A 24,838-nucleotide genomic window follows, 5' to 3' on the forward strand; every position below is an offset into this window, starting at 1 on the left:
CTGAAAAGAAAAAAGAAAAACAAGTTAGATGGCTGTGAGCACAGCAGATTGCTCATTCAAGTGGTGATAACTCCACCTTATATGAGGGGGGTGGAATTTACCCTCTTATCTCTACTTTGCTAAACAAACAAACAAAACGTTTTCAGAAACGCAGTTTCTCGTGCCTCAAGTGCCTGCTGCACAGCTCCTGCCTGCCGCGCAGCCCGGGCAGCCTTAGCGGGTGCCAGCAGCAGCCCCGCGCTGGCCTCGCCGCGCTCGGGGCGCCGCCTCCCCGCGGGCCGGGCCGGGCCGGGCTGGGTCGGGGCGGCCCCGGGGCGGCCCCGGCGCTCGGGACCGCTGCGGGGGCGCTCGGGGCCGCCTCGGCCCGGGGCGCAGCGCGCGGGGGCTGCGCGGGGCGCGGGATGCTGCCCCTGCCGCTCGCGCTGCCCGCGCTGCTGGCGCTGGCGCTGCGCAGCCGGGGCGCGGAGCGGTGCCCCGCAGCCCTGTGCGAGTGCTCCGACTGGGACGACTACAAAATCACGTGCAGTGACATCCACTTCATCCCCAGGCTGCCGCAGGACACGCAGACGCTGTGAGTACGCGGCCGCGCATCCCGCCGCGCCGCGCGCTGGGCTCCGCACCCGGGAGCGCGGGCGGGGAAGCGGCGGCGGGCAGCGCGGCTGGACACGGAGCCAGCACCGCGCCCCCGCCGCGCGCGGCCGGGAGACACGGCGGGAGCCACCCTCCAGCCATAGGAAATAACCATTCTTTGAGCCTTAAAAGTTCTGGGCAGGATATAGGAAAATCAGGTCACTGGACTGTCTGTCCAGAATTCACGGGAACAGAGAAAGCCACTATCCCACTGGGAGTCAAAATATTTTGTAGAAATTTTGTAGAAAGAGAACTGCGGAGTGTGTGATTTACCAGCAAATGTGGGACTTGCCAAGGTGATATGCGCTGCCAGAGTAACTCGGGTACCCAAACGCAGGTGTTTAGTGCCATTAGTGGTACCTCAGAATATCCTGTGTGGGCTGCAGCCGCCGCTCTGGAAGAGTGTGGGTCTCTCACGGCCCGTGCCCTGTCTGCCGGCCCCACGTTGATGCCTCACGCGACTGCGGGGCAAATCCAAGGGCTCCAGTCAGCTACATCAAAGCACCTCGGTCACTCCCTCTCTCTGCTTTGTCTCATAAGGGACAAAATGTCTCTAATCTCAAAAGCAAAGTTTATGAGTAAATTACTTTCTGATAAAATAAACGAACTCAAGCTCAGTTGATTTAATTGCAAGATGAAACCCTTACAAGTTGTTCATGTCTTTATAATGACTCTTGGGACATTAACTGAAAATATGAGATACGAAGTTGTTTGTACTTCAACGGCTTCTCAAGACTTTTTTAACATCTAAAAGAGGTTTTCACAAATTGATTACTTACCTGAAAGGGCAGGAAAAATAGTTTGCAGTATTTCCCCTATTTATGCTTTTAAATACTTATCCTGTGATAAGTATTTATTTCATATGTATGCATGTAAGATTTTAAATTTAACATTTTCGGTTTGAGATATTATACTTTTGTGTATGTGATTAATTTGAGTTGAAATTGCAGTAATGACGGTATATGTAATGTATGTTCTTTGAAATCTGTCATGGCAATCTAGGAAATGAATGATCCGCAGGTTTAATTTATAATAAAAATATACCTTGGTATTTAATACATGCATTTGAAGTAGTTAAGAGGAAAAAAAACAAGATTACATCATGGAGTTAGATACTTTCTCTGAAAAAATGCTGATAGAGTGACTGCAAATACCTATTTCTATGGGCTCACAGATAAAGAACCAAGGATGTTGGAACTGTAGTGGCTCAAACACCAGTCGCAATGGGGGATTGTAAAATCCCCAGTCGCTGCTTTGTTCTTGTCTTGCAGTGCCTGCTAACTAGTAAACTTGAAAAAGTTTGCAAGGGTTGTCCCCATCGGCACAGTTGATTAAGATACATAGTAACACAACAGTGTTATCTCTGCTAAAACAGAGTGGGGATTTGATTTCCATGAGGGGGAAAAAAAAAAAGTAGATAATAGAAGTAATTGAAAAAATTATTTTCTGAATTTGAGTGTATCTTAATCATCTGCGTTGTTTATTATTAGTGTATTGTTTAACATGGGCACAACAGGACAACAAAAAAAATGCAGCAAAAGCAAACTGTCATTCTACACTGTATATTCTAAAAGGCAGAACAGGTACAGTGTATTTGGTTTGGTTTATATATAAATGGCAAAATTATCATGGAAATAAGGAAAAGAGCACTTTAAAAAGTTTGTTTTTTTTTTTGAATCAGTTTTCCTTATTTCCATGCCTTTTTTTTTTTTTTTCCCTTCTCTTTGCTTCAGTGTGCAGGTTTCAACATGGGTATGGTGTGTACATGTTCCCTCTGTTATCTGGATAGGTCCAGTCTGGCAGACTCTGTCTAATTTTGTACTTCCTTGCTCTGGGCAAATGACTTGATCTTTCTTTTGCTCTCATGCATTAAATAGGAGCTAAAAAACTATATTTTATATCTGCTTTTCATTCAGAGCTCATTCAAACACTTCAGAGTAATTTATTTTCACTTAAGGGGTAAAAAAAAATAAAAATACTTTTCTGGAACAAGTGTGAGTCATTTGTAATGTTTTGCATCCTTCTGCCTTATAACTGGCAACATTTCTGAATTAGAGACAAAAGGTGCCAAAATAATTAACATTTCTGAAATTCTTAAAATCAAAGGAAGCCTTCTGTTGAAGTGCAGTATGTATGTGCATGTATGTGTGTACTGCGTATTGAAAAACCTCTGAAAATTTCCAAGCCTGGCAACTTTGTTACTTTAGACTAAGACCTTTTGCTTCATGATTGTTACATGTGAATCTCAAGTCTGAAGATTTTTAAACATTCCTTCATGGCTATTCAGTTTTGTAGAATCAGTGAACCTGGGAACATCGCTTCAGCTTTTGGAGATGATGGGTTCTTTTCAGTGTGCAAGATCTTGAACTTTAATTAAAGCTTCATTCAGATGATTCTGTTGGGACTGCTCTCAGTTCTCTGCCCTACTTCTGCAGAGTGGAATGAGCCTTTTTTTATCAAGACATGCTTGTAAGAAACTAAAAAAAAAAGATTTTTTTTACTCCTTTAGTGGAACAGTGTCATGAACTTCAGAAAATTGTTTTGTTTTAGAGAAGATTCAATGTATTTATGCAAATATAATTAATGCAGGTGCATATCCAGAATGGCTCAGTGCATGAAAATTGTTATTTGAACTACTTATGTTTCAATACAAATGTTTGTTTGTTTGTTTTTCTTTTTTTCTTTATTTTTCTGTGGAGTAAACAAAATGAGAGAAAAATATTTTGTATATGTATAAATTACAGGCAGCATTTATATTTATTTAGGCAGCATGACAGCTGCCTAAAGTTAAGGATTATATACCAATATCACATCATGCTAGGAAAGCAAGTCTAAGTGGTAAGAAAATCCAGGACTACCTCCTAATTGTTCCCCAAAGTGCTTTTATCTCCCTCCTCCCTCCAGCATGTGACTGGACAACAGGGTAGCTCAGAGTTGTGTGTTTTCTCAGGGGTTGTTTCCCACAAAGTGAGTATGGGCTGAGCTTTCCCTGCTTTATTATTCATTTATTATATTATATATTTCAGAATAGATGCTGATAATACATCACATTTGGTGGAACTGGAAAAGGAGGTGTTAGGTGGGAGAGTCTAACAGACAGGCAGATAAATAGACACAAAGACAGCAGAGTCTTTAGGAAAATGCTCTTTAGGTGAGATGATAAGCTACCATTATGCATCTGCTCCGGGCTAATGGCCATATGTAGGATACTGCTCTTCAGTAAACGTAAGATAAGTCACCCTTCAGGGGCAAGTAATGTGGCTTGTGTCACGTTTACTATGTGCACAGAGACATCAGGGTAACAAGGTGCCACGTGTCAGCTAGTTTGCTTAGTACCCCATGCAGGTGTCAACTTTCAATGAAAAAAAGAGATATGGGAAATGTGTAATATATTTTATTAATTTACAATATAATATTTACAACTAACAATGAAGATATATCAAATATTATTAAATACTTATTGATAAAATGCCTTTTTGAAGTAGAGAAGAAAATATGTTGGGACTGATTAGCTTTCCTGTGAGAGCTGCACCACTAGCATCCACAGTTTCCATAAGCTTAATGAGTGAATTAGAATATTTTGAGCTCACAAAAGCCACCAGTAAAACTGAAGGAGCTGGAGTTTCTGTTTTACACTAAAATATATATTTTATATATTTTATATATATATATATATATAATATATATTATATATATTTCCCTCAAACCGTTGTCTAGGCATTCTCTTAAATTCAAAGATATTCTACCTTCAGGTAAGCTCAGTACCGTTTTCAGTTACTTTCTTGCTTCAAGAACCAAAGGGCTGTTCTGTGAGTTTGACATGACTAAAGAACCAGCCTGGGTAGATATTAAAAAAGCTGTCTGGGTTTCTGGGAGTGTGTGTGTATGTGTGTGTATAGGAGGGTACTTTAAAAAAATCAAGTGAACCATGTAAACCCAAGTTGAAAGATTGTTAAATATTGTGCAAAGTCTCAGAGGTGAGGAGCTGCCATATACTTTTATATGAAACCTTAACTTCACTCCTGCTTCTATGCTTATTTTCAGTAAATTATACGCTATATGATATCACGTGCTTTTTTTTTTTTTTTTTTTTTTTCGCTATAGAACCACTGCATCAATCAGTGTCCCAGATCTGCAAAGCTTATTTTTATGGACAATAACTAATATTATATCTTCATTGGGGTATATATTCCACATTTATTTCCTCTCTACCTTTCAGACCTGAGTCAGAATACAGAAATAGTAATTCTATCATGATCTTTTTATAGACTAATTCAGGATGAAGCATGTAGCCTCCTAAATGCATTTCATAATTGACCTTGTGACATGACCACGTAATTATTATCCCTACTGTAATGATGATGTACTGGGATTCTAAAAGAACAAGAAAACATGGTTCAATAACAAATTAAAGCAAGCTATTGGAAGCACAAGTGCATCCTTCAGAAAATGGAAGTTCTGTCTAAATGAGGAAATCTCTGAGAAATTCAAGGAATTTTTTTTTTTTTTTTTTGACCACATCTCTATTGGACTATGCCAGGAGCTTATTCACAAGTAGGTGAGACTCTTCCCACTTTCATGCTTCTAGGCTGGGAAGGAAAGCATCTGTGATACCCACCAGCCTCTGGAAAAGTTCTAGAGACTGACATTGGTCAAACAAATTCTGCAGAGGCAGCACTCAGAGGACAGTGGTTTCAGATAAATAACCTTATTTATTATTATTTTATTTTAAAAGTGAAGAAAAGATGTTATGCATCCTTAAAGGTTTGCCACCAGGTATTACTAGTAGTTATAAAGATAAAATCTTATTGTTCCCTTTGAGTGAGTCTAATTGTCATTAGAGAAAGCAGGAACTACACAGACCCACTATAAGAAAATTTAAACCTATACTTTATATTGTTTTTGTTCATAGAGTTTAATAGTGAACCTTTTGCCAACATCTTTAAGAACATCTTAACACCTCAGGAAGAAGTTATCTTAATTACTTCACTTTTAAAAAAGGATCATTAATGACTCTTCACCTGCTGCCATTTAAGTGTAATAAACAGAGGGTGTTTGCTTTCTAACAGTTGTTAAAAAACACACATTCTTGTTCGTGAATATGTGAAAATATAATGCTTGTTTATGAACATCATTTCTTTTCCCACTAGTAAGTTGTAGAAGCATAGATTTTAAGGTCAAGAGGACTCACTGAGTCACCTGTGTGACATTCCGGATGATAAAGAACATAAAGCTTCTCTGAAATGTTTACTGCTTCAAGTCCAATAGCTGCAGGGATTTTTTTGTTTTCTTTTGGTAGAAAAATCATAATCTGTTGGTTTAAAAAGTGATCATTAACAAGAATAAATAATATTTATCCCCCCCTGCAAAAAAAAAAAAAAAAAAAGAATTTTCAATTTGTTCTGATGGTCAATCATCCTTGCTTTTTAATTGTGTTTGTAGCTACTTCTGGTTGGGTCAAAGTACAAATTTTGTTGAGGAAATTGAGGTTTCTGTCTTTTATCCTCCAAAATGCATACCAAGAAAGTGCCAGAACTACCCTAAATACATCCATTTCTCTCCTATGATTAAAACTGGGCAAATAAAGCATTAGGCCACTGAATTTTGTAGGGTCTTTATCTATCACATAAAAGAAATCTTCATTCTCACACTTGAGATTATGATCACATAATTCCTTTTTGATAAATTATACAAGTACTTTTCACTGTAAGGCATGTATTTCATTATTTTGTTTAAATTTGTAATTCCTTCCTGAAGTGTCTCCTATTCTTACATTTTCTTATACTATACACATTAGAACTGAATTATCCATATGTATTATTAAAATTTGGGGGCCATAGACTTGCAGTGGGTCATCAGCTGAGTCTACCCCTCTGGTCTTTCCTGGAGCCTTTAAGAATCTCTTCCCTATGATTAGGAAGAATCGTAAAGTTACCTCACTGCATACCATCTTCTCTGGCTCATTTATGAATATATGAAATAGCAGAAGTCCTATCCCAGATTTCTGCAGAAATTCACTTACTCCTATCCATTGTTTGCTATTTTAAACCAATAGTTTATGTGTGGAGTGCACTTCTGTAAACTGCTAGGATCTTGAAAATGGAATGGACTTTTTTTTTTGTAAGAGGAGAACAAATTTTTCCTTCTGTATGGAATGGTCTCCTTGAGGGCGTGTAATTCCATAATTACATGCCCATATTTACATAGAAAGAAGTTTACAATGTGTAAAATTCTGGCATTTACACATGCTGGAAAATAATAGCGAAAACTATTCCTTGTTTAAGGAAAGTTAATTTATATCACTGCCATCTGTGGACCAAAAACTTATAACTTCAGATAGTGTAAAATACAGGACACAGATGGCTTTTGCCTCCAAAAAGGATTTAGGAATACAGACAGGTATAGAAAAACAGGGGCAGGCAGGGTATCTACAGGGCAGTAGAATTCTGTATATTTACAGATATGTTTTATACACGTTTCTGAAATACTTTTCTTTAAGGTAGGGCTCTGTCATTATTGTGAATTGTAAATGAAAGGAATTTATAGCAAGCTAACATGAAACCAAAATTACTTATTTGTAGCTGTTTTTAGTACAAATTCAAGCAGCTCTGAAATAACTTCCTGTTTAGTTTTATTTTTAAAAGTCATTTGGTGAATCTCAACATTAGTATTATAATGAAAGTCTCTTTACATTTTCCTATGTGCTCTTAATGTTTGTCACATGCCCAAAAGGAGCTGCTTTCAGAGATCTTCCTGATTTTTAAACATTTCTGACAGTTTTAAAGACCTCTGAGGTTGGTAAAATCTGTTTCCATATGGTCTCAGCACAAAGTGGCCTTCTTTGGCTCACAAAACCATATGTTGCCTTTTTGTTCATATGGAATTGCAGGAAATTTCTTGATTTACCTTAGAAATGTAAAGAAAATTATTAACCAAAGCACACTGTTCTCCAATCACTGCTCAGTTAGTCAAATTCCCTCCATATTTCCAAAAATATCTACAAAGATGTCTTTAAGGGACATGATTCAAGCGGTCTGTTATGGAAATATTACCTACCGTTAACGTTTGCACTGAGTGGGAGAAGGTCTTCTAAATTATAACTATTTTTAATCCATATGTATGACTCACACAGAAATAAGAAAATGAACAACAAATCAGTGTTTTAAAATGGTGAAACAATAGGAAAACGGTGAGAGAGAAATGTCAGGTGGAAAAAGAAGGCACAGTTTTGGTGGCAAAGATGAAAATTATCCTTTTGTGGATCTGTGCTATGACTGTTTTCTTCCTGACCTCCACTAAAAACGTAGCAGTGTTTGAAGGAGTTGAGGTTTTGCATTTGGTTTAGACATACATGTTCAGCCTTATGTCAGGAACAAGTATTTTGCTGAAACTAACAAAAGTTGCAAAGGACGAGAAAAAGAACTTTTGAAAGGACATTAGCAGCAAAAAGAACGCCAAGAAAACTGTGTGCTCACCACTGCGTTGGACGCAGAACCTACTGGAAGAGGCCTCAGTTCTTTTGTTGAATTGGTTTTTTACTGACAGGATGCAAGGTCTCCAAGGTGAGCCTAGTGGCATGGCCTGAGAAAGTGAAGCGTTACCTGCAGCAGAAGACAACTGATCAAGAACAACTTCAGTAAATTGGACAAACATGAATCCATGGGACTAGGTGGGATGCACCCAAATGACAAGGAAGTTGGTCAATGCCCCAATGAGGCTACACTCTACCTCTATCTTTGAAAGGTCATGGTAATCAAGGGAAGTTCCTCGTGGATCACACATAGCTTCCACAAAGGCAACGAGGTGGATCTGGGAAAACACCAGCTGATGGTTCCTGCTTAGTAATTTCTTGTATGTGAGTCATTCTGTACCTTCAAACATCCTTTTGCAGGTGCCATTTGCTCTCTGGTTAGGGAAGATCGAGATTCACACAGTGGCATAATTATTATCTCTGTTTTGTTCTTTATTCCTTTATTAGTCATTACTGCCATTCACTCTGCCTTTTTGACCTCTGCTGAGATCAATTGCTGACAGCAATCACAGGCACTTAGTGGTCCTCCAATTATAAACCACGGCAGCCAGCAATTTCACTCTGGTCTTACTCCCTTTGCTGGGGAAAGCAAAACTTCTGACTGCTCTTTTCTGAAATTTCACAATCCCATTTGAATCTTCTGATGTTTTAGAAACGGCTCTTCTCTACTGCATCCTGCAGTGCATGTCCCTTCTTGTGCTCATGGAGCCAAGTCATATTCCTTTGGGGAAAGAGACCAGCAGAGGGAGCACAACTTGCCAGAGAAATTTTCTTGGGAGAATTAGTCTGTTAGAATATATCATCATGATCTTTAGGCAACACTTGAATACCAGAGGAGCGTGAGAATGGGTCAGAATACCTGACAGTATTATTTTTATTAGTGTTGTCAGGAACAGATCTAGGGATGAAAGATTTTATATATTGAATTATGTCTTAGGTATTGGAGCTAAGAGGTAAATCCTGAACAGAAATCTGCACCATTTCTATTCACAGTGTTTTACCTATGGAAGAATAGAAGATTACTAATAGAAATATTCTGAATCCATAAATGCATTATTTCCTGCATTATACACAGTATACTGTTAAAATGTTGGATTATTAATATTGCTTAATATTAGGTTTCCTTTCAGATAATATATCATTTTCTTCAACCTTTACTGCCACCTCAGTACCTCAAGTACGTCATATCTAAGTACCTCAAAATCCATGAGAGAAAATACCTCAAACATTATGAATGCAACTTCTTTTCTTAAAGACTGACATTTAAATTTTATTTTTTTTTTATATGGAGAACTCTTACAGGTAATTGCTATGTATTTTGTGGATTTGTATCTACTTCAGAACAAGGTCAAAAGATTTCTGCAATACACTGCTGCAAGATTAATCTATGATATATTCTTCAGATCTAGGAGGCTCATTCTCTTTTACTTGATAACAAGAACTTATTTTATTTTAGCTTATTATCTAATGCTGAGATAAAAATGGTAAATAATTCACTGTAGGCTTTATCATTGCTTCTACTTAAGTCAATAGGGCTGGATTTTCAAAATCCTGAGTATCATTTCTTATTGACTTGACTGAATAGAAGACTCTAGAACAGACTAGAACATATCAACATAAAAAAAAATTCTTTCATTTCAGATAGGCCAATCCTGCGTAATACAAGAATTCTGGTTACTATCTAAAAGACACCTAAGAGTAGCTGACAAGTTTCTATGTCACACAGATTTTTTTTTTAACATATATCTTGTGAACATGAGTGCCGAGTACAGCAGAACACTAAAGCACATGCTTGAAGTTAAGTTTTTAAGGAACTAAGACTGTGCCACATACTTCTCATCTCTGTTTTGGCAGAGCAGTCTGTCACTGTATTCCAGGTATACTTCATGCGAAATTGTTTGTTCATAGTTGTTAAGGGAAGACCTATTACTCTATTATTTAAAACTACTTCCTAATATGGTCCAATTTTCCAAATATAATCGCCTCATTTTAGACTGTTTTGAAGTTCTTTAAACCCACGTTGCAGAAAATATCAGTAATTCTTTTATTTTAGAAATATGAAAAGTCTGTGCCAGGCAAACTTGTGAAAACTTATCTTCTTAACTGATAATAATAGCAAATATATTGTTCTTAGCTTTTTGCAAAATACCCTGCAAACAGGTACTCAGTACTTGCTGTTTATTGTAATCCTCTTAACTTTTCCTTTTCTTTTAGATTTATGCAAAGAAACTCTGTCCTCTCTTTGCGGTAAAGAGCCATTCTGTGCCTCTGAAGTGAAACAGATAAAGAAAATACTGTCCAAAGAAAACAGTGTAATGAAAACTGGCTACAGTAGCAATTCAAGATTCAGTGACCTGTAACACTTAGAAAATCAATCTGTTAAATAACTGAAAATAAACTTTTAAAACTGTTGCAAAATAGAGTTTTTTGGCTATTAGGATGACCAAAAATATCTCCCAGGTATTGAAAAGATGAAAACGATTTTCTCCTGCCTGATTACCATTGTCTTTTGTGAAAATGTTAACAATCCTGTTTATGAGAACTTCTTCTTAGTATATATTAAAAGAAGCATCAGCAGTTTCCCTACTTTTTTACTGAAAATTCATTTTAGGGGTATGTTTGTGGAACATAGAAATACAGGTGTCCAAAAACAGTTGCTTAGTTTATTTTTGTATTAGTTTTTTTTTCTTTTTTTTTGCATATTTCTCATTCTAATTTATTCCCTAGTTAAATGTCCCGCATAAAGAAAAAAATATTTAAAACATATTTAAAATTATGACAGCTGATTAATACTCCCAGTTTCAAGATGGCAAGTTTTACATGAAGGCAAACTGCAGTGGAGAAAATAATACATATCTTTCACACATTTAATAGAAGGGCCTTAGAATAATCTTAGCATTATGCAGCAAATTTGCATATGATTCTTATAAAGACTAACAACCAGTCATATTTTGGTATAAGTTGAAATGTGACTAGTCACCATTTAAAATGTCAGCCTTTTGCTTTTAAATTCTTTATATTGTGTTGGTCTGTACTGCTTCTTCTGAAAGAACATTTTTTATTGGAAACACTCATGGATTTTCAGGGAGAAGAAGGAAATTGATTTCATGACATATTCAATCCCATAAAAATTTTACTGAGTCACATATTTAAGGTGCACTTTTAAAATTAGCAAAGTGATTGCTTGCCATTTCTTAGGATTGACAATTGTGCCTTTGCAAGAGTATTAGTTTAAGTAAATCTTCATCAGAAATTCACAAGTGCATATGAAAATATTACCTTCAATGTGATTCCCCCTAAAATGAAATCCAAGAAATAATTCTACACCTTTCATTTTGTATAAGGATTAAAAGTCCAATACATTTCTTACCAGTTGCTCAAGTCTCATTTCTCTGATATGTGCAATGTAGAATCCCCCAGGAACATATAGCCTAAAGTTCTGGTATAACTATCAAAGCAGAAATAAAATTTAAAAACTCTATTTGAATCTCTGACCTGTGAAACTAACAGATGTAAACTAAGTGTCATCTTCTAAAACTTAAAATGTGTATTGAAACATTTTCTTGACATTGACAATTACCTCAGAATTTGGGTTCCTCTTTTGAAACATTTTATAGAAAAAAGGGTTTTTTTTTCCAGATTTATTGATGCTTTTAATCTGAATGAGAAAATAAAAGTAAAAATAAATAGTAGTACTCAAGTTACCAGAGGAGTAATTTTTTATTAAATGGGTTTGAACATTCTCAAATGTGTTATCTTTGCCTTAAGATGCTTTAAGAAAGGCTTTGATTAAGTGACTCTTAAACACATAAGTACTTACAGTCACAGTTCTTCTCACAGGGAAAAGAAAGTCATATTTTCCCAAATACTGTTTTTCATTCATTCTGAAAAAGCATAGTTTCTTAGGAAATGTACTCAGTGAATTCACATGTTAAATTGCAGAGAGAATAATACAGGCTTAAAGAAAACCTCCACTGTGTGCAAAACAGGAAGAATCACAGTCCATTAGCATAATAAATGCTCTAATATTTTTTCAGATCTTCACAAGTTATATTTTGATTGGTGCCAGAAGCTGGGGTTAAGTCTTGAGCTGCACTGTTCTTCTCTTTCTGACTTTGGGCTCTAAAACTTCCTATACTAGATTCAAAAACCTGTTGCTTCCCCAGGGTGAGGAGGATATTAACATAGTGGGGTAAGCCTGCAGTCTTTCTATGCAGCTTAACCTAAACTAGAGTTACTCTCATTTTTGCTTCATTATAGACTGTTCTGGTTGAGAATTTTCTCAACTTCTCTTCTTCCCACTGCTGAGACTTATTATTCCCAGGAAAGGAATTTCCTAGAAATTCCTAGGAAGGACAATTCAGAAGTTTCTACTTTAGAATAAGGAAGCATGCCAACCAAGCCAAACCAAATAACGAAATGGGAATGGAAATAAGAGAAGATAGAAATCCTAGAAAGCCAAGAATAGGAATTTTGAAGCAGAGTTGGAGTGGTATAGGACTTTTTGATGTTAAATTGTAATTGTCAAAGTATATTAACTGCCAACCTTTTATTTCTATAGGAGATTTATGGAGACTCATCTAAGAACAATTCCAAGTGAAGCTTTTTCCAATCTCCCCAACATCTCTAGGATGTAAGTTCTGTTTCTGACATTATTGTTCTAGTAGTTGTTAGTTGTTAGTGATAGCAGTTAGAAAGTAACTTTGGGGTGCCAGAGGGATTTATCAGTCACTTTTGTATTTGAACATGGGCACAGATACACTAATACAAATGCATAGTGAGCGGTCTCTACATATTAGCCTCATGTGAGTATTTTTTTTTTCCCATTGTAACTGCCTGCACTGTATTGGTTGCTAACGTCATCAGAGTTTTCCCAAGTTCATTTCTTCTTCTTGGTGGCTGGCACAAAATCTAGTACATTGTTCATGGCTAACTGGCACGGGGAACTTCTCTGCCACCTCCCAGTTCACTCTCTAGAACTACAGAGCCCACGTTTCCTCTTTTGTTTATTCCATAAAGCCTGCAAAAAATAATTGGGGGCCTCAACTTGGACAATGTCAATGCTTTCCTGAGTTTTCTCATCACATTACTACTGTTACATATCATGAAGTTCTAGTTTGTTGTTACAGTGTGCATTAAGGAAGAACCATTACCTGTATTTTAACTAAAGCCGTGTGTGTCTTGGCATCTATAATGTACCACCCATCTGAACTTGCACTCACAGCCCATAACTTCTATCAGTAGTGAAAATACTAGTTATTCCTGGCTTGATAAATGTTCTGAAGCTTCAGTGGGATAACAGCGTGCTTATTGATCTAAACACAGAGCTTTGTTTTGCTATGTAGTTTATATTATATAATTTTCACAAGTAAAACTTTATCTTATCTGTACTGAATATAAAATTTAGATGGCTTATGAACCTTGTGTAAACAAAAATTGTAGAGATACTATTTCTTTTGAACTAATACATATTTATGGACTTTGCTAGCCAGAAATAGGGGTTATTTCCCTTTGCTGCTTTGTCACAGGAATGAAACAAAAAGCAATTCAGTGACATGTTGAAGTGCAAAGTTAATTCCTGCCAGAAATGCAGTAGTGCACCCAGGTGCATATGCTTCATTTTGACAATATGACCACAGAAAAAATGTTTTATAAGGTATTCAGATAAAATAGGAATTTCTATTATACAGCCTTAATGTTGAAAATACATAAAATGTTGGAAGATGTGTTTTGTTTGGTATTTCCATCCCCTACTGATTTAGTACAGGCTCAGCATATAGTATCTTTAAGGTCCTTAACAACAGGGAACTTTTTCCTGGTCTCAGAGAGGACCCTGGTGATGCTTTGCTGATCACTGGTCTGGAGCTGCAGTTCTCTAATAGTTTTCTCCACAGCTGCTCCATGCAAGGGAGCATCCCAGCAGGAGAAGAAAGAGAAATGAGGGCAGAGAAGGCACTGCCACATGCTGCTATCTTTTAAATTCTGTTTCCTCGGGCTTTTCTATGAGTGTGTAAGAATGATTAAAGAGTTATCGGCAAACTGACTTTCTTCAAATTCCATTGTATTTTTGGATTTTAAGTTACGACTGTCCTCACGATTCATGTCAGGAGCCTTGCACTCCAAACGCGGCTGATGCAGGGAGGAGGTGCTGAATTTGCCAGTCGGCTCCTTTCAGTCGCTGGGCAAACACAAACAAACAAACAAAAGAAACAAACCCAAACCAACAAACAAACCCCTCGAATTCCTAGCCCTAACTGCTTGGCATGAGTCTATGATGTCTGCTCATTTTACTGGTTTTCATTTCATCTACTGTCAAGCTGGTGTATACATAAGCTGTTTGCTGTGTTGAACAGGTTTTTTAAAAATGTTTCATTGATGCAACCTATCCTTCTTTTATGTTAAAATGTAAAATAGAATAATTACACTTTTCTTCTGCTAAGACAGTAACTCCAATTTCACAGGAAGCAAACATTCACTGCTTAAAGGAAATCAAAATTAAACAATCTTACACAAACGATACTCAAATGCAGATTACAGACTAGAAATACATTCTCTATCCGTCTTTTAGGTTTTTGCTTTCTTTTGCAGGAAAAGAAGAGTTTTCTTAATGTAATGGAAAGGAAATCTGCTCATCATAGAGTCTCTACTAGTTTATTTTTTCCCACATCTGTTCAAACACTGTTGAACACATTTATGAAAAGTTCATCTTATGTTAGGAAAGTTAAAATTATTACAGCTAACATCCTTTTAGCTCCAGGAAGCTAAAAGGGAGGAATTAAATTGCATGAGAGCAGAGAGTGGCATTAGTCATCTGCTGTTTGTTAAAGCATACCCTGGACACAAAGTATTGCTTCTAATTTGTTAAAATGTTTTAAATGTTATTTAAACAAACTTTGTCATTGAAAGACATCTTCTATAGAATTTTTAAAAAAGATTTTAAAATCTGATATATAATTTATTGCATTAAAAATAACCTATTAGGTAAAAGATCATATTTTATTTACTACTTATAGTTATTACTTTTAATACTATGTTTGAAAGAAAATTAAAGGAATGTTAAGCATCTTTTCTTTTTTGTATATAGAATACAACCCATATTAGGACAGATATGTTAATATCTGATTCTGTGTCTTTGCAGGTCTGTTTAAAGAGAAGAAAATACATATTTTATATTTATATACACATATATGTGAGTGTGTGTGAAATATTCCATTTATTATACTTTATTAAATACTGACATCTCCAACTAGTTGCATTGCAACTTTATTCACACTTCAAATACTTTTATAAAGTAATTCCAGTCTTACTATATCTCCAATAACAAAAAGACTCTGTAGAGCTGTTTTCTCATTTAATTCTCTAGCTCTGTAGCAGTATAAATGTTCCTCAGTATAAGCTGAGCATAGGTAAATATTTATTAGGCTCATTGTTTATATCTTAATACTGAGTCACACTTCTCTATATATCCTTTAACATTTGCTATATGACTAAATTGTCTGCCTCTAAATTCATGTTAGAGATATTTTTTTTTTCTCAAAAATATCAAAGCATTAGTTGCCCTGGTGATCTGCTTCCCTTTAATGAGCTTGTGGCAAGCATGGCGGTGATGGCCTGCAGCTGGCTTTGTTTCCTTCCTTCCCGTTTTTTTCTTCTTTTACATGGAAAAATATGCCAGTTTAACTGAGAGCTATGTGTCCTCAAAGAACTCCAGGGTGATTTTAGGTGAAAAAAGGGGAAAAATACAACTCCAACAAAGCTTTCTGAGGCCAGGAAGTATACTTTTGAGGCCAAGTGGCATTGCTGTGGCCTTTTGACACAACTGCATCCTGTAGCAGCCTGTGCATCTCAGGTATCAGCACGGACCAGAGTCCTATGGAAAGTTCCTTCCTCAGGCACCTCAGTACCAGCCACCGTGTTAGGTGGATGAGAAAAAGAGTAAGGAGAAAAATAAAGTTACATGATGGACACTACCCATGGTTTGCCATGAACTCTGATATATTTCTTTTCCTGTTTTCTGGTGCTTAGTTATATCTCTATAGATGAAACACTCCAGAGTCTGGAGGCCCATTCCTTCAACAGCTTAAGTCAAGTCACTCATATGTAAGTATTGTGATTAAATAAATGTAAATAAATCAACACTGTGATATTTGAGGTTGTGTGAAGTAACATACCTGTTGATGTTTGAGTTGTCATGGTTTCCTGTAGCTAAATATTCCTTTTCTTATTTCCTTTCTCCTCCCTGATGTTGAGGCAGTCTCTCTTTTTGTGTTTTCTTTCATACATCTTCTCAGTTCCCTTGCTTTTCTGTATCCTCCTGTAGAAGTATAGGAAAATGTAGGGAAAAAGTCAGGGGGGACTAAGTTACGAGCTCTGACTTGATGTCAAGGCTAAATAAGATGCCAACTAAGAGTTGCTTCTGTCAATATACTGAAAGTAAGTGAAAATAGTAATAGTATTATAATTAAAATCAGAAGGTCAAAACACAGAGCAAAATGTTTGTTAGTAGAGCTAGTTTTCAAAACAAAAGAGCAAAATGTGTCAGATCTTTAAATGGGTCTTGTACAATTCTATGAAATCTAACAGGAACACACACAAAATATTCATAATTAGGGGGTTCAACAGAAATAGTTCAGAAATAATTTGTTTTGCAAAGATTCCATGGGAGAGCATTGCCAATCTTCTAAGGTCCATGAAGCCTAATCTGAAAAGACAGATATCTGTACCCCAAAATAAAATCTGACATGGGCAGATATATTTTTTAAACCCAAAAAGTATTGCTGTAAGGTGTGAAAGCGTGAAAACTCTAATCCATTTCTCATATTTGTTTGTATTTGTGTTTCACAAAACTAATAATAACCTTAAATGAAACCAGGAAGACTCATGTTAGCCACTAGAAAAAGTTTTTTATGAGTGGTGTAAGTAAACACTAGAATTGTTTTCCTAGGGAGCTTGTCTCTACATCACTGAAGACTTCTAAGGCTGTGCAATCAGAAGCTCCGCAGGTTTATTTAACCCTCACTCCTCTTGCACAGCAAGGCTTTCGCGCGAGCACTGTTTATCTTTGGTTAGAACACAGCTCCTTCTCTTGTATATGATTTCTCCAGACCTGTCTTTCCCATAGCCGCTCTTGCTGCTTCACAGTTGCTGTGTCTTCAGGTTTTCTTGTTTAACATAAATGAATGTTTATTGAAATGCTTACTGGCAGCACCTTCTGTTGGCAAAGAATAAAGCAGTTGGCGCTGTGCAACAAGTGGTATTTAAGTTGTGGTTAACCTTTGCAGAAATTCAAGATGATAAAATGCTATTGGGTCATCTCATTTCATTGCAGGATTGTCCCATGTGATACACGGTGTAGTATCTTCCCCCTTTTAAATTATGAAAAATCTAGCTGTTTTCTGAGGAAAAGAAATTAGCTGGCTAGATAGCTGTCTGTTATTGTTTCTGTATCTGATTCAAAGTGAGATTTTTCTAATCCATTCTTCAAGATCCTCATTCAAGACAGGAAAATTACCTCCCTCAAGGGTAGTGAAATGCAACTGCTCCCCTGAAAGACTCCTGCATTTTTAAAGGTGTGGCTATTCTAAGTGATTAATCAAAGTTACGGTATTCATAGCGTCTCTTGAGATGGGCAAAGGTTGCTCTAGAAAAAGTCTACTCTTCTTCAGAACTGTTCAGTTTAGAGTGTGCTGCTGAGCCAGGCTTTCAGGGCAGTCCTGGAGGATGTGGTCACCTCCACACTCTTGGGAGCACCACAAACCTTGGGCTGTTGTGATGTGTCATGGGGGCTCTTCCAGCACGCTCTCCAAGCCATAACTGTCATTTTTCACTCATTCTTGTAATGTGCAAGATAGCATTGCCTAATTTGCACTACTTCTTGCTTCCCAAAGGCTTGAAGAGGAAATTTTAGTTGGAAGTTTTTTTTGCCAGTTCTCTGCCAGGCTCTGAGCATGCACAAAGCACATTAATATTCCTGGCTAGGGGGGACGTAGAAAAACAACATATAATTTTTTTTCTAGACAAGAACTAAAAATACTCCCTCAGACAAGACACCACAACCCTTTACTCACAAAAGCTATAGTCAAAAAACATACCTTTGCAAATAGCCTGCAAAAAAAGGGTTTTCTCTACTACTCTAACGGTCTTGCGCTGTTTTATAAATCTCTTCGGAGGTAAGTCATACATATTTGATCATTGCTATCTGGACATATGGAGAATTAGGTAGTTTCATATAACCGTAACAGAAAACTATTTATAGATTCAACCATTTTTCTGAATTGCTTTCATAACTCTAAACTGTTAGCACTAATAGTTGTTGACGTCGATTTACTTTCCAAACAAGATTATTCAGGGATAAATGCATCTCTTGTTCTATTCATTTGTTTAATGTTCTCCACTTACATAATGTTTCAGAATATTATTGCTAAAATAATAATGTATGAAGATTACCATAGGGTATGTTGAAGGAAGTTGAAGTTACTGCAGTTTTGAAAAGAAGCCATTTCATAGAGCTTAGTTTTCACAGGCTTAGTTTTTCATGAACTTTTCATAGACTGTAGTTTTATGTAAATAATCTTTTGCCCTTATTTAAAATTATACACACAGCTTCATTTTGAAAACATTTGTTTTTTATACAGAACTTATAAGAAAATTTAGTGTTTATGGAAAGGAAGAACTAATTGCTTTGGCTCAAATCAAATGCCATTTGAATAGGCATCCTGCATTTATCATCATTTGTGTCTGCCAAGGCCGTTAGCATGTTTCAGCTTTGATCTTCAGCACACCATTTGCTGGGTTCTTACTCAGTTCTGCTAATGTGCCTTGACTTGCTGAGTTAACTCCAGACCTCAGCTCCACGGGTGCAGCTTGTCCCTGTTCCACCAAGCGCTCTGTTTGAGAATACATCTTATTTTTACAATCCTCCGAGTGCTGGACAACTTCTTCTGCAAACTAATCATGGGTCACATCTCATTTCGATTTTAATTAGTGGGAAAATTTGCACTCTATTATGACGAAAATTGGGACCAAAACTTCGTATTAAGTTGAATTGGCTTCAGAGTGGCTTCTTGTTCCTCATTTGTATTATTACGGCTTTTTATTTTGCCTGTTAGTCAAATGTAACAGGTTTACAAATTTGGGACAGTCTTTCTCATACAGTGGCATAAGTTTTTTTTTTTTTTTTTCTAGATACAGTCATGAAAGTGTCTGATCTGCAATCAGGCACTCTTGCCTCTGTGTTTACTACTTATCTTACCAGCAGAGCTGCTGCTTGGCTGTGTAGGACTGAAAAGGTTTTGTAAACAGGTCTTTATTTCTCAGGAAAACATTCCCGTGTAAGGAACCCCAGAAAAAAAAAATCACTTTTTTCCCCTCTCTCACTGTGTCTTTGCTCCTTCTCTGATGCCTCCCTCCTTTCTCTCCACTCTCTTCTCACTCTAAAAGGTCTCTGGATCTCAGCCATCTAGAAAGCCAGGCGAATGTCTGGGAATAGGGCCAGAGGTTACTGTTTGAGAGCTTGTTCTTGCATAGCTGACGCTGCTTGGAGACCTGGTGGGGACAGCTCCCTCCTCACCATGCGCTCACCCTGCTCCTGCCTTGGACACCTCCTAGAGCCAACTGCAGGACAGGCTGCAAAAACAAGAGTAATTTGATGGAAATATTTGAGAAGCAGCTGGAGAGAGCAAATTAAGGGCTAGGTGGCCCTCCTCGGACCTTTGTGAAAGGGGTCCGTGATACTGCTACAAACCTGCAGTGCAATGCAGGGCCATGAGGAAAGCGGAGGGCAGAAAAACCTTGCCGGAAACTCAAGTTTGGAGGTGGGTGTTAGTGTGGCTTCAGCCAGAGCCAGTTTTCTGGCACTAGAGATGCAAGGGCTTGACAGGTGCATGTGGGGTGAAATGATATGGTGCTTAGTGGAACTGCAGAGGTGGAGTGTAATGAGGAAGTACATGTATATGTGAGAGGGGCCGGGAAAGCTGTATGCTAAGTAAATCCAAGAAGGTAAAGAGGGATCCTAAGACACTATCAGGAGGAAAAAAAAAAAAAAAAAAAAAAAAAAAGAATTAGTTTAAACATTTCTGAACTGCTGACCTAGATATGCTTGGTACTCATATGTATCTCAGAATGACATGGTTAAACTGGGCATCTGCAGCTGGATTTGCAAGAACATATACTGGAAGAGTATAATATCAAGACTATGTCAATATTGCAAGGTAAATATCAAGAACTTGACCAAGAAATAAATTTTAGAATTCATCCAAATATGTGGTTGCTTTTCCTTTTTTTTTTTTTGATGTTGCTAAATTCATACAAAATATGAAGTAGGTCACAAATCTTTCTAGAATTTGTTAATCAAATGAATGTTCATTCAACTGATACATTAAAGTAGTATTGGAGTAAGTATTATTATTAATTTCCTTTTTAGACTCAGTTTTACTTGGAACTAAGTATTTGCCTCTGTCACTGAATGTAATAAGTGTATTATTTATACACTTGGAAGATCTTGCATAGGGCTTTAAGTGTATTGTCAAGTGATGGTCTCTGCACATTTGTTCTTGACCATTTTTTTTAAGTATTTTCTTCAAAAGGCAAAACAGAGATGCTATTCATGGACAGTATGATGACAGTATGATTGTGAGCCTATTACATTTTTGCTTATTAACCTTGAAAATATTCAAGAAACAATTCCTTTATCCTATGGAGAGCAGAAGGAAGCATCCTTCTTTCTTATTAGCAATTTCAGATAGGATTGCAACGTAAAATATTTCTTTTTCAGTACATCTTTTGCCAATCTGCATAAATGATCGAAAAGGAAGCCTTATCCTTAAATGCCTATAACACTTTTTAGGTTTTTATGTCTCTAAAGTGTCTCAGAAGTACTCAGACTTGCAAGAGTGCTGTTGAATGCAGAATTTAAACATGGAATGCTAAGATTAGGTTATATTTATAAGGTTTAAAGAACACTTCAGAAATCATTTTGAATCAGCTTGCAAGAATTTAGATTCCTAGGAACCAGCCTGGCAGTCACTAAATATACCATTTGACTGTGTTTGCTAAACTACTCCTATTTTTCCCAGAGTGACTTTTCAGAAGAACCTTTAGTTTTCACAATCAGTGGACTTCAGTCTTTTCAATTCACTAGTTCAAAAAAACTTATCTTTAAAAATTAAAACAATGATCTACTAATAACTTGCTCACTTCTCTTAGTTTCTTGGATCCTTTAGAAATAATGCTTAAACCACAACCCGCTTGTGTTTACAATTTGAAAATGACTGTCATCTAACATACAGGCACTTCTGAGTGTGCTACTTGAAAGTGGTTATTGGAGAACAAATTATAAAAGTTAACTTGAATATTGCTGTCCTGTAAGTGATAACATTATAACTATTTAAGAATCTTTTCTCTTTCTGAGCTTCCTTCATATGCAACAATACTGGTATGAAAGGAGAGACTGCATATTTGGCCAGTCAAGTGCAAGAAGTTCATTTGAATAGATTAGGAAAAAAAATTTTTTTTCCTGATTTTTTCCTTAAGCATAACATGTCACTTTGGTTGAACGGACTTTTGTCTTTTATACCTCTCTCGTTTTCTTTCTCATCTATTTGACTGGAGACTTTTAGAGGACTGATTGTCTTCTGCTGATTTATGGAGCATCTACCACCATGGGGCTCCTTCTCTCCTTTTGGGCTTCTAGAGTCCCCTATACTACAAAGTTTGGAATGACATGTAAATATAATTACACTATATATCCGCACATGCTTCTTTCCCAATCCCACCATTACTAATTCAAGGAAATGGAACAGCAGGGAAATAAACCCCACTGTTCAGCACATCTATTGATATCCTCACTCACATTCCCTAAGCTTTTCTCTGGTTGCTGTGCTGTCTCATCTGGCAATTTTAAATCTTTTATTCCCAGATTAATTAGTTGTTCATTTGCCTTTGTCAAACTGTGCTTGTCCTCTCTTGGCCTAGTTACTTAATAGATCAAAAATCAATTTGATTTTTGAACTGAATCTCAATGCATTATTCTGTACTTCCAAATTTAGTACCATCTGCAGGCTTTGAATTCTTGCTTACAATACCCTTTTCCAAATCATGTATGCAGAATATTATGACTGACAACAAGCCAAAACTTGATGACTCTATGGCACTCCAAAATATGATCCATTTCCAGACTGAGGGCTGAATTGATCATAATGTTTCCCTGAAATACTTCTGGTTCACAGCAAAAAATTACATAGCCACAGAGCTCAAGTCCAGCTTTTTAAATGTACGCATTTAAGTTAAGTTAAAGTTTATGAAACAAACTCCACTGTTGGGAGTGTGATTGCCACATGTTTAATAAAATTATTTGAGAAGCAAGAGATTGACACTGAGAAAATCTTTTAAATACAGAAACAGCACTGTTAAAGTAGTTAACAGGCATGAAGAATAGTTGAATATAGCAAAACAGTCATAGTAGGATAGCTATCAACTACATCAGTTTATCATGCAAGTAACAGATAAACCCTTGACTCCCTGCAGTGTGTGAGAAAACAGCAGAAACTGAAGAGTGGGAAGATGGAGCAGAACTGTCAGGATAGCAGCATACAGACAGGCCAGAGGCTTTGGAACTCTATCCACGTATTTACTTCCTGTCTTATGTCTCTTCTCCCACTTTTAGTTCTCAGATAGCTTGGCTGGGTTGATATTGTCCCATAGATATGATCCCAGTGGCCAGTTTCCTGGCAGCTGTATTGTCTGGCAGCTATATTGTCTAGCCTGCAGACCACCCATAGGGTATTTGACAGTGTTAAGGGATGGCAACAGGAAACAGATGCCACAAGTATGAAACACAATTGCTTGATGCACACGTTTGGTTCAATCGATGTGTGGTTTATTCTCGTTAGAAACATTGGCCTATGGGTCAGCAACAGCCTTTATGATTATCCCAGGCCCTGCCGACAGCGGGAGGCTGCCAGGGCATCCTGTGCTTTATGAACCCTCCAGCGCTCTCCTGAATCCTCGCTTAGCAAGTCCCACAGGTTAAATGGACTGATACAGGGTCTTGTAGACCCCTAAAATGCTTACAGCAAAGATATGCTCTCCAGTTCCTGAACTACTGTGCCATATATTGAAGGATGCTTGGTGTACCCAGCTCCAAAGGGCAGGGGAGATCCCCTTTTGGAGCAACATGAGAGCCTAGAAAAAGGGAATGCTGTTGCTCCAAACTTCATTCTAGGTCTTGACAAAAACAAGGTAAATTTCTTTAAATATGAAGAATCTTCACTATTTTGGAAAATAGTGAAGCCTTTCACTATTTTCCTAAAGGCTTTCCTAAAGCCTTTTCCTAAACAAGGAGACATAACATTTTTTCCTCACACTGAAAAAAAGATTCTTTTTTCCTTGACAATGTCTCCTAATTTAATTAGAGTTGATTTAAGCATAGATTGAATTTTTCACCTTACACAAACAGATTTCCATCTGCTAGCACTCCATAGTACAGAGAAGATACATCTCCATGCAATTACAGCAACTGTTATTATTAGCTCACCTAGATTGCTTTTTTAAAGCTGCTGTATATTTATTTTGTATTGCATGGTGAAAACCTCTAAAAGCTATTTGCCTCACAGTCACAAAATTAAAAACAAAACAGAGCCATTAGTATCTTTCCCTTCTCTAGGCCCTGTTTTTAGCTCTGTCTATTTTGATACTTCCATTTAGATTTCAAGGCAGCTGGAGAGTCTTGATGGAAGGTTTTTAATCTGAATCTACCACCTCACGTGTTCATAAAATTTATTCTTTTGCCTGATGTCAGATCAAGTAATGGAATTTTGTCTTTTTAAATTACTTTTAAAGTCAAAATTCCCACAGAAGTGAACAGCATGTGACCTTTAATGAAAATCGTGTGCACCCCTCAGTCTTTGGCCTATTCCTGATGATTATCTTGCTTTTGAAATAGCACCTTGACAGATTTATGACAGTCTGAGTGCAAAAGTTATTTTAAGAATGAACTTCCTTTCAGAACAGAAACCATACTCTTTGCACTGAATGGTCAAGGAGATTTCTGGCACTTATTTGGACTAAATTATTTGAGCCACTTAATTATCTCAAAGAAAGCTAATGCATTTATCTCCATGTATGTGTCTCAGTGTTTTCACTGTCCCCAGCATAGCCCCTTGGTTTATTCTTGGCTGCTTTTTTTCAAATAGAGATTTTAATATGACTTGGAATCAAACCTATCAAAATATAGGTTTTAATGTGACTTTTTAATCACATTAAGAAAATGTGGAGGTTATATGCTGTTTTTATTTTTCTTTAGACTTTGTTAATTTCACTATAATAGTATGTTAAGTTAATTCTGAGCAGGACTTCATCTTGGCAGTACTCCTTATCTATATTTTACATTTTTCAAGAAAATAAATGTGTTAATATAGCTTTGATTTTTTTTTTTAAGAAAAGACTTCACAGTTTAATTTTCTTAGTTTAGAGATTTGAAATGTGCTGGGAGAATAGAAAAAGATAATTAAAATTTAATTCTTAAAAAGGAGACCTAGGAATTAACATGGTATAATCTCATTAGAGACTCATTCTCATTAGAGATCTCGTTCTTACTTTAAATATAGACTTAGCTCTCAACTTGTCATCCATCTCTGCAGAGGATGTGGGAAACGAAGTCTATGTTACATTTTGCATCAA

The 24,838-nt window shown here is 36.9% G+C and overlaps 1 protein-coding gene across 3 annotated transcripts in view; it reads left to right on the top strand.

Moving 5' to 3' along the window:
- The first annotated feature begins 401 nt into the window (after positions 1 to 401).
- The window catches only part of TSHR (thyroid stimulating hormone receptor), a 39,925-nt gene continuing 15,488 nt past the window's right edge, over positions 402 to 24,838 (top strand). Inside the window, exons 1-3 of one of the 3 annotated variants that reach the window (XM_088529335.1) lie at positions 402 to 571; positions 12,723 to 12,794; positions 16,187 to 16,261. In XM_088529335.1, the coding sequence (XP_088385461.1) occupies positions 402 to 571; positions 12,723 to 12,794; positions 16,187 to 16,261 (317 nt within the window). The remainder of the gene's footprint in view (positions 572 to 12,722; positions 12,795 to 16,186; positions 16,262 to 24,838) is intronic. The other 2 variants (XM_088529336.1, XM_088529337.1) reach the window with 2 other exon arrangements.

Source organism: Tinamus guttatus, unplaced genomic scaffold (genome assembly GCF_059628265.1).
Source record: "Tinamus guttatus ecotype Peru unplaced genomic scaffold, ASM5962826v1 Tinamus_guttatus_pri_ptg000327l, whole genome shotgun sequence".
NCBI lineage: Eukaryota > Metazoa > Chordata > Aves > Tinamiformes > Tinamidae > Tinamus > Tinamus guttatus.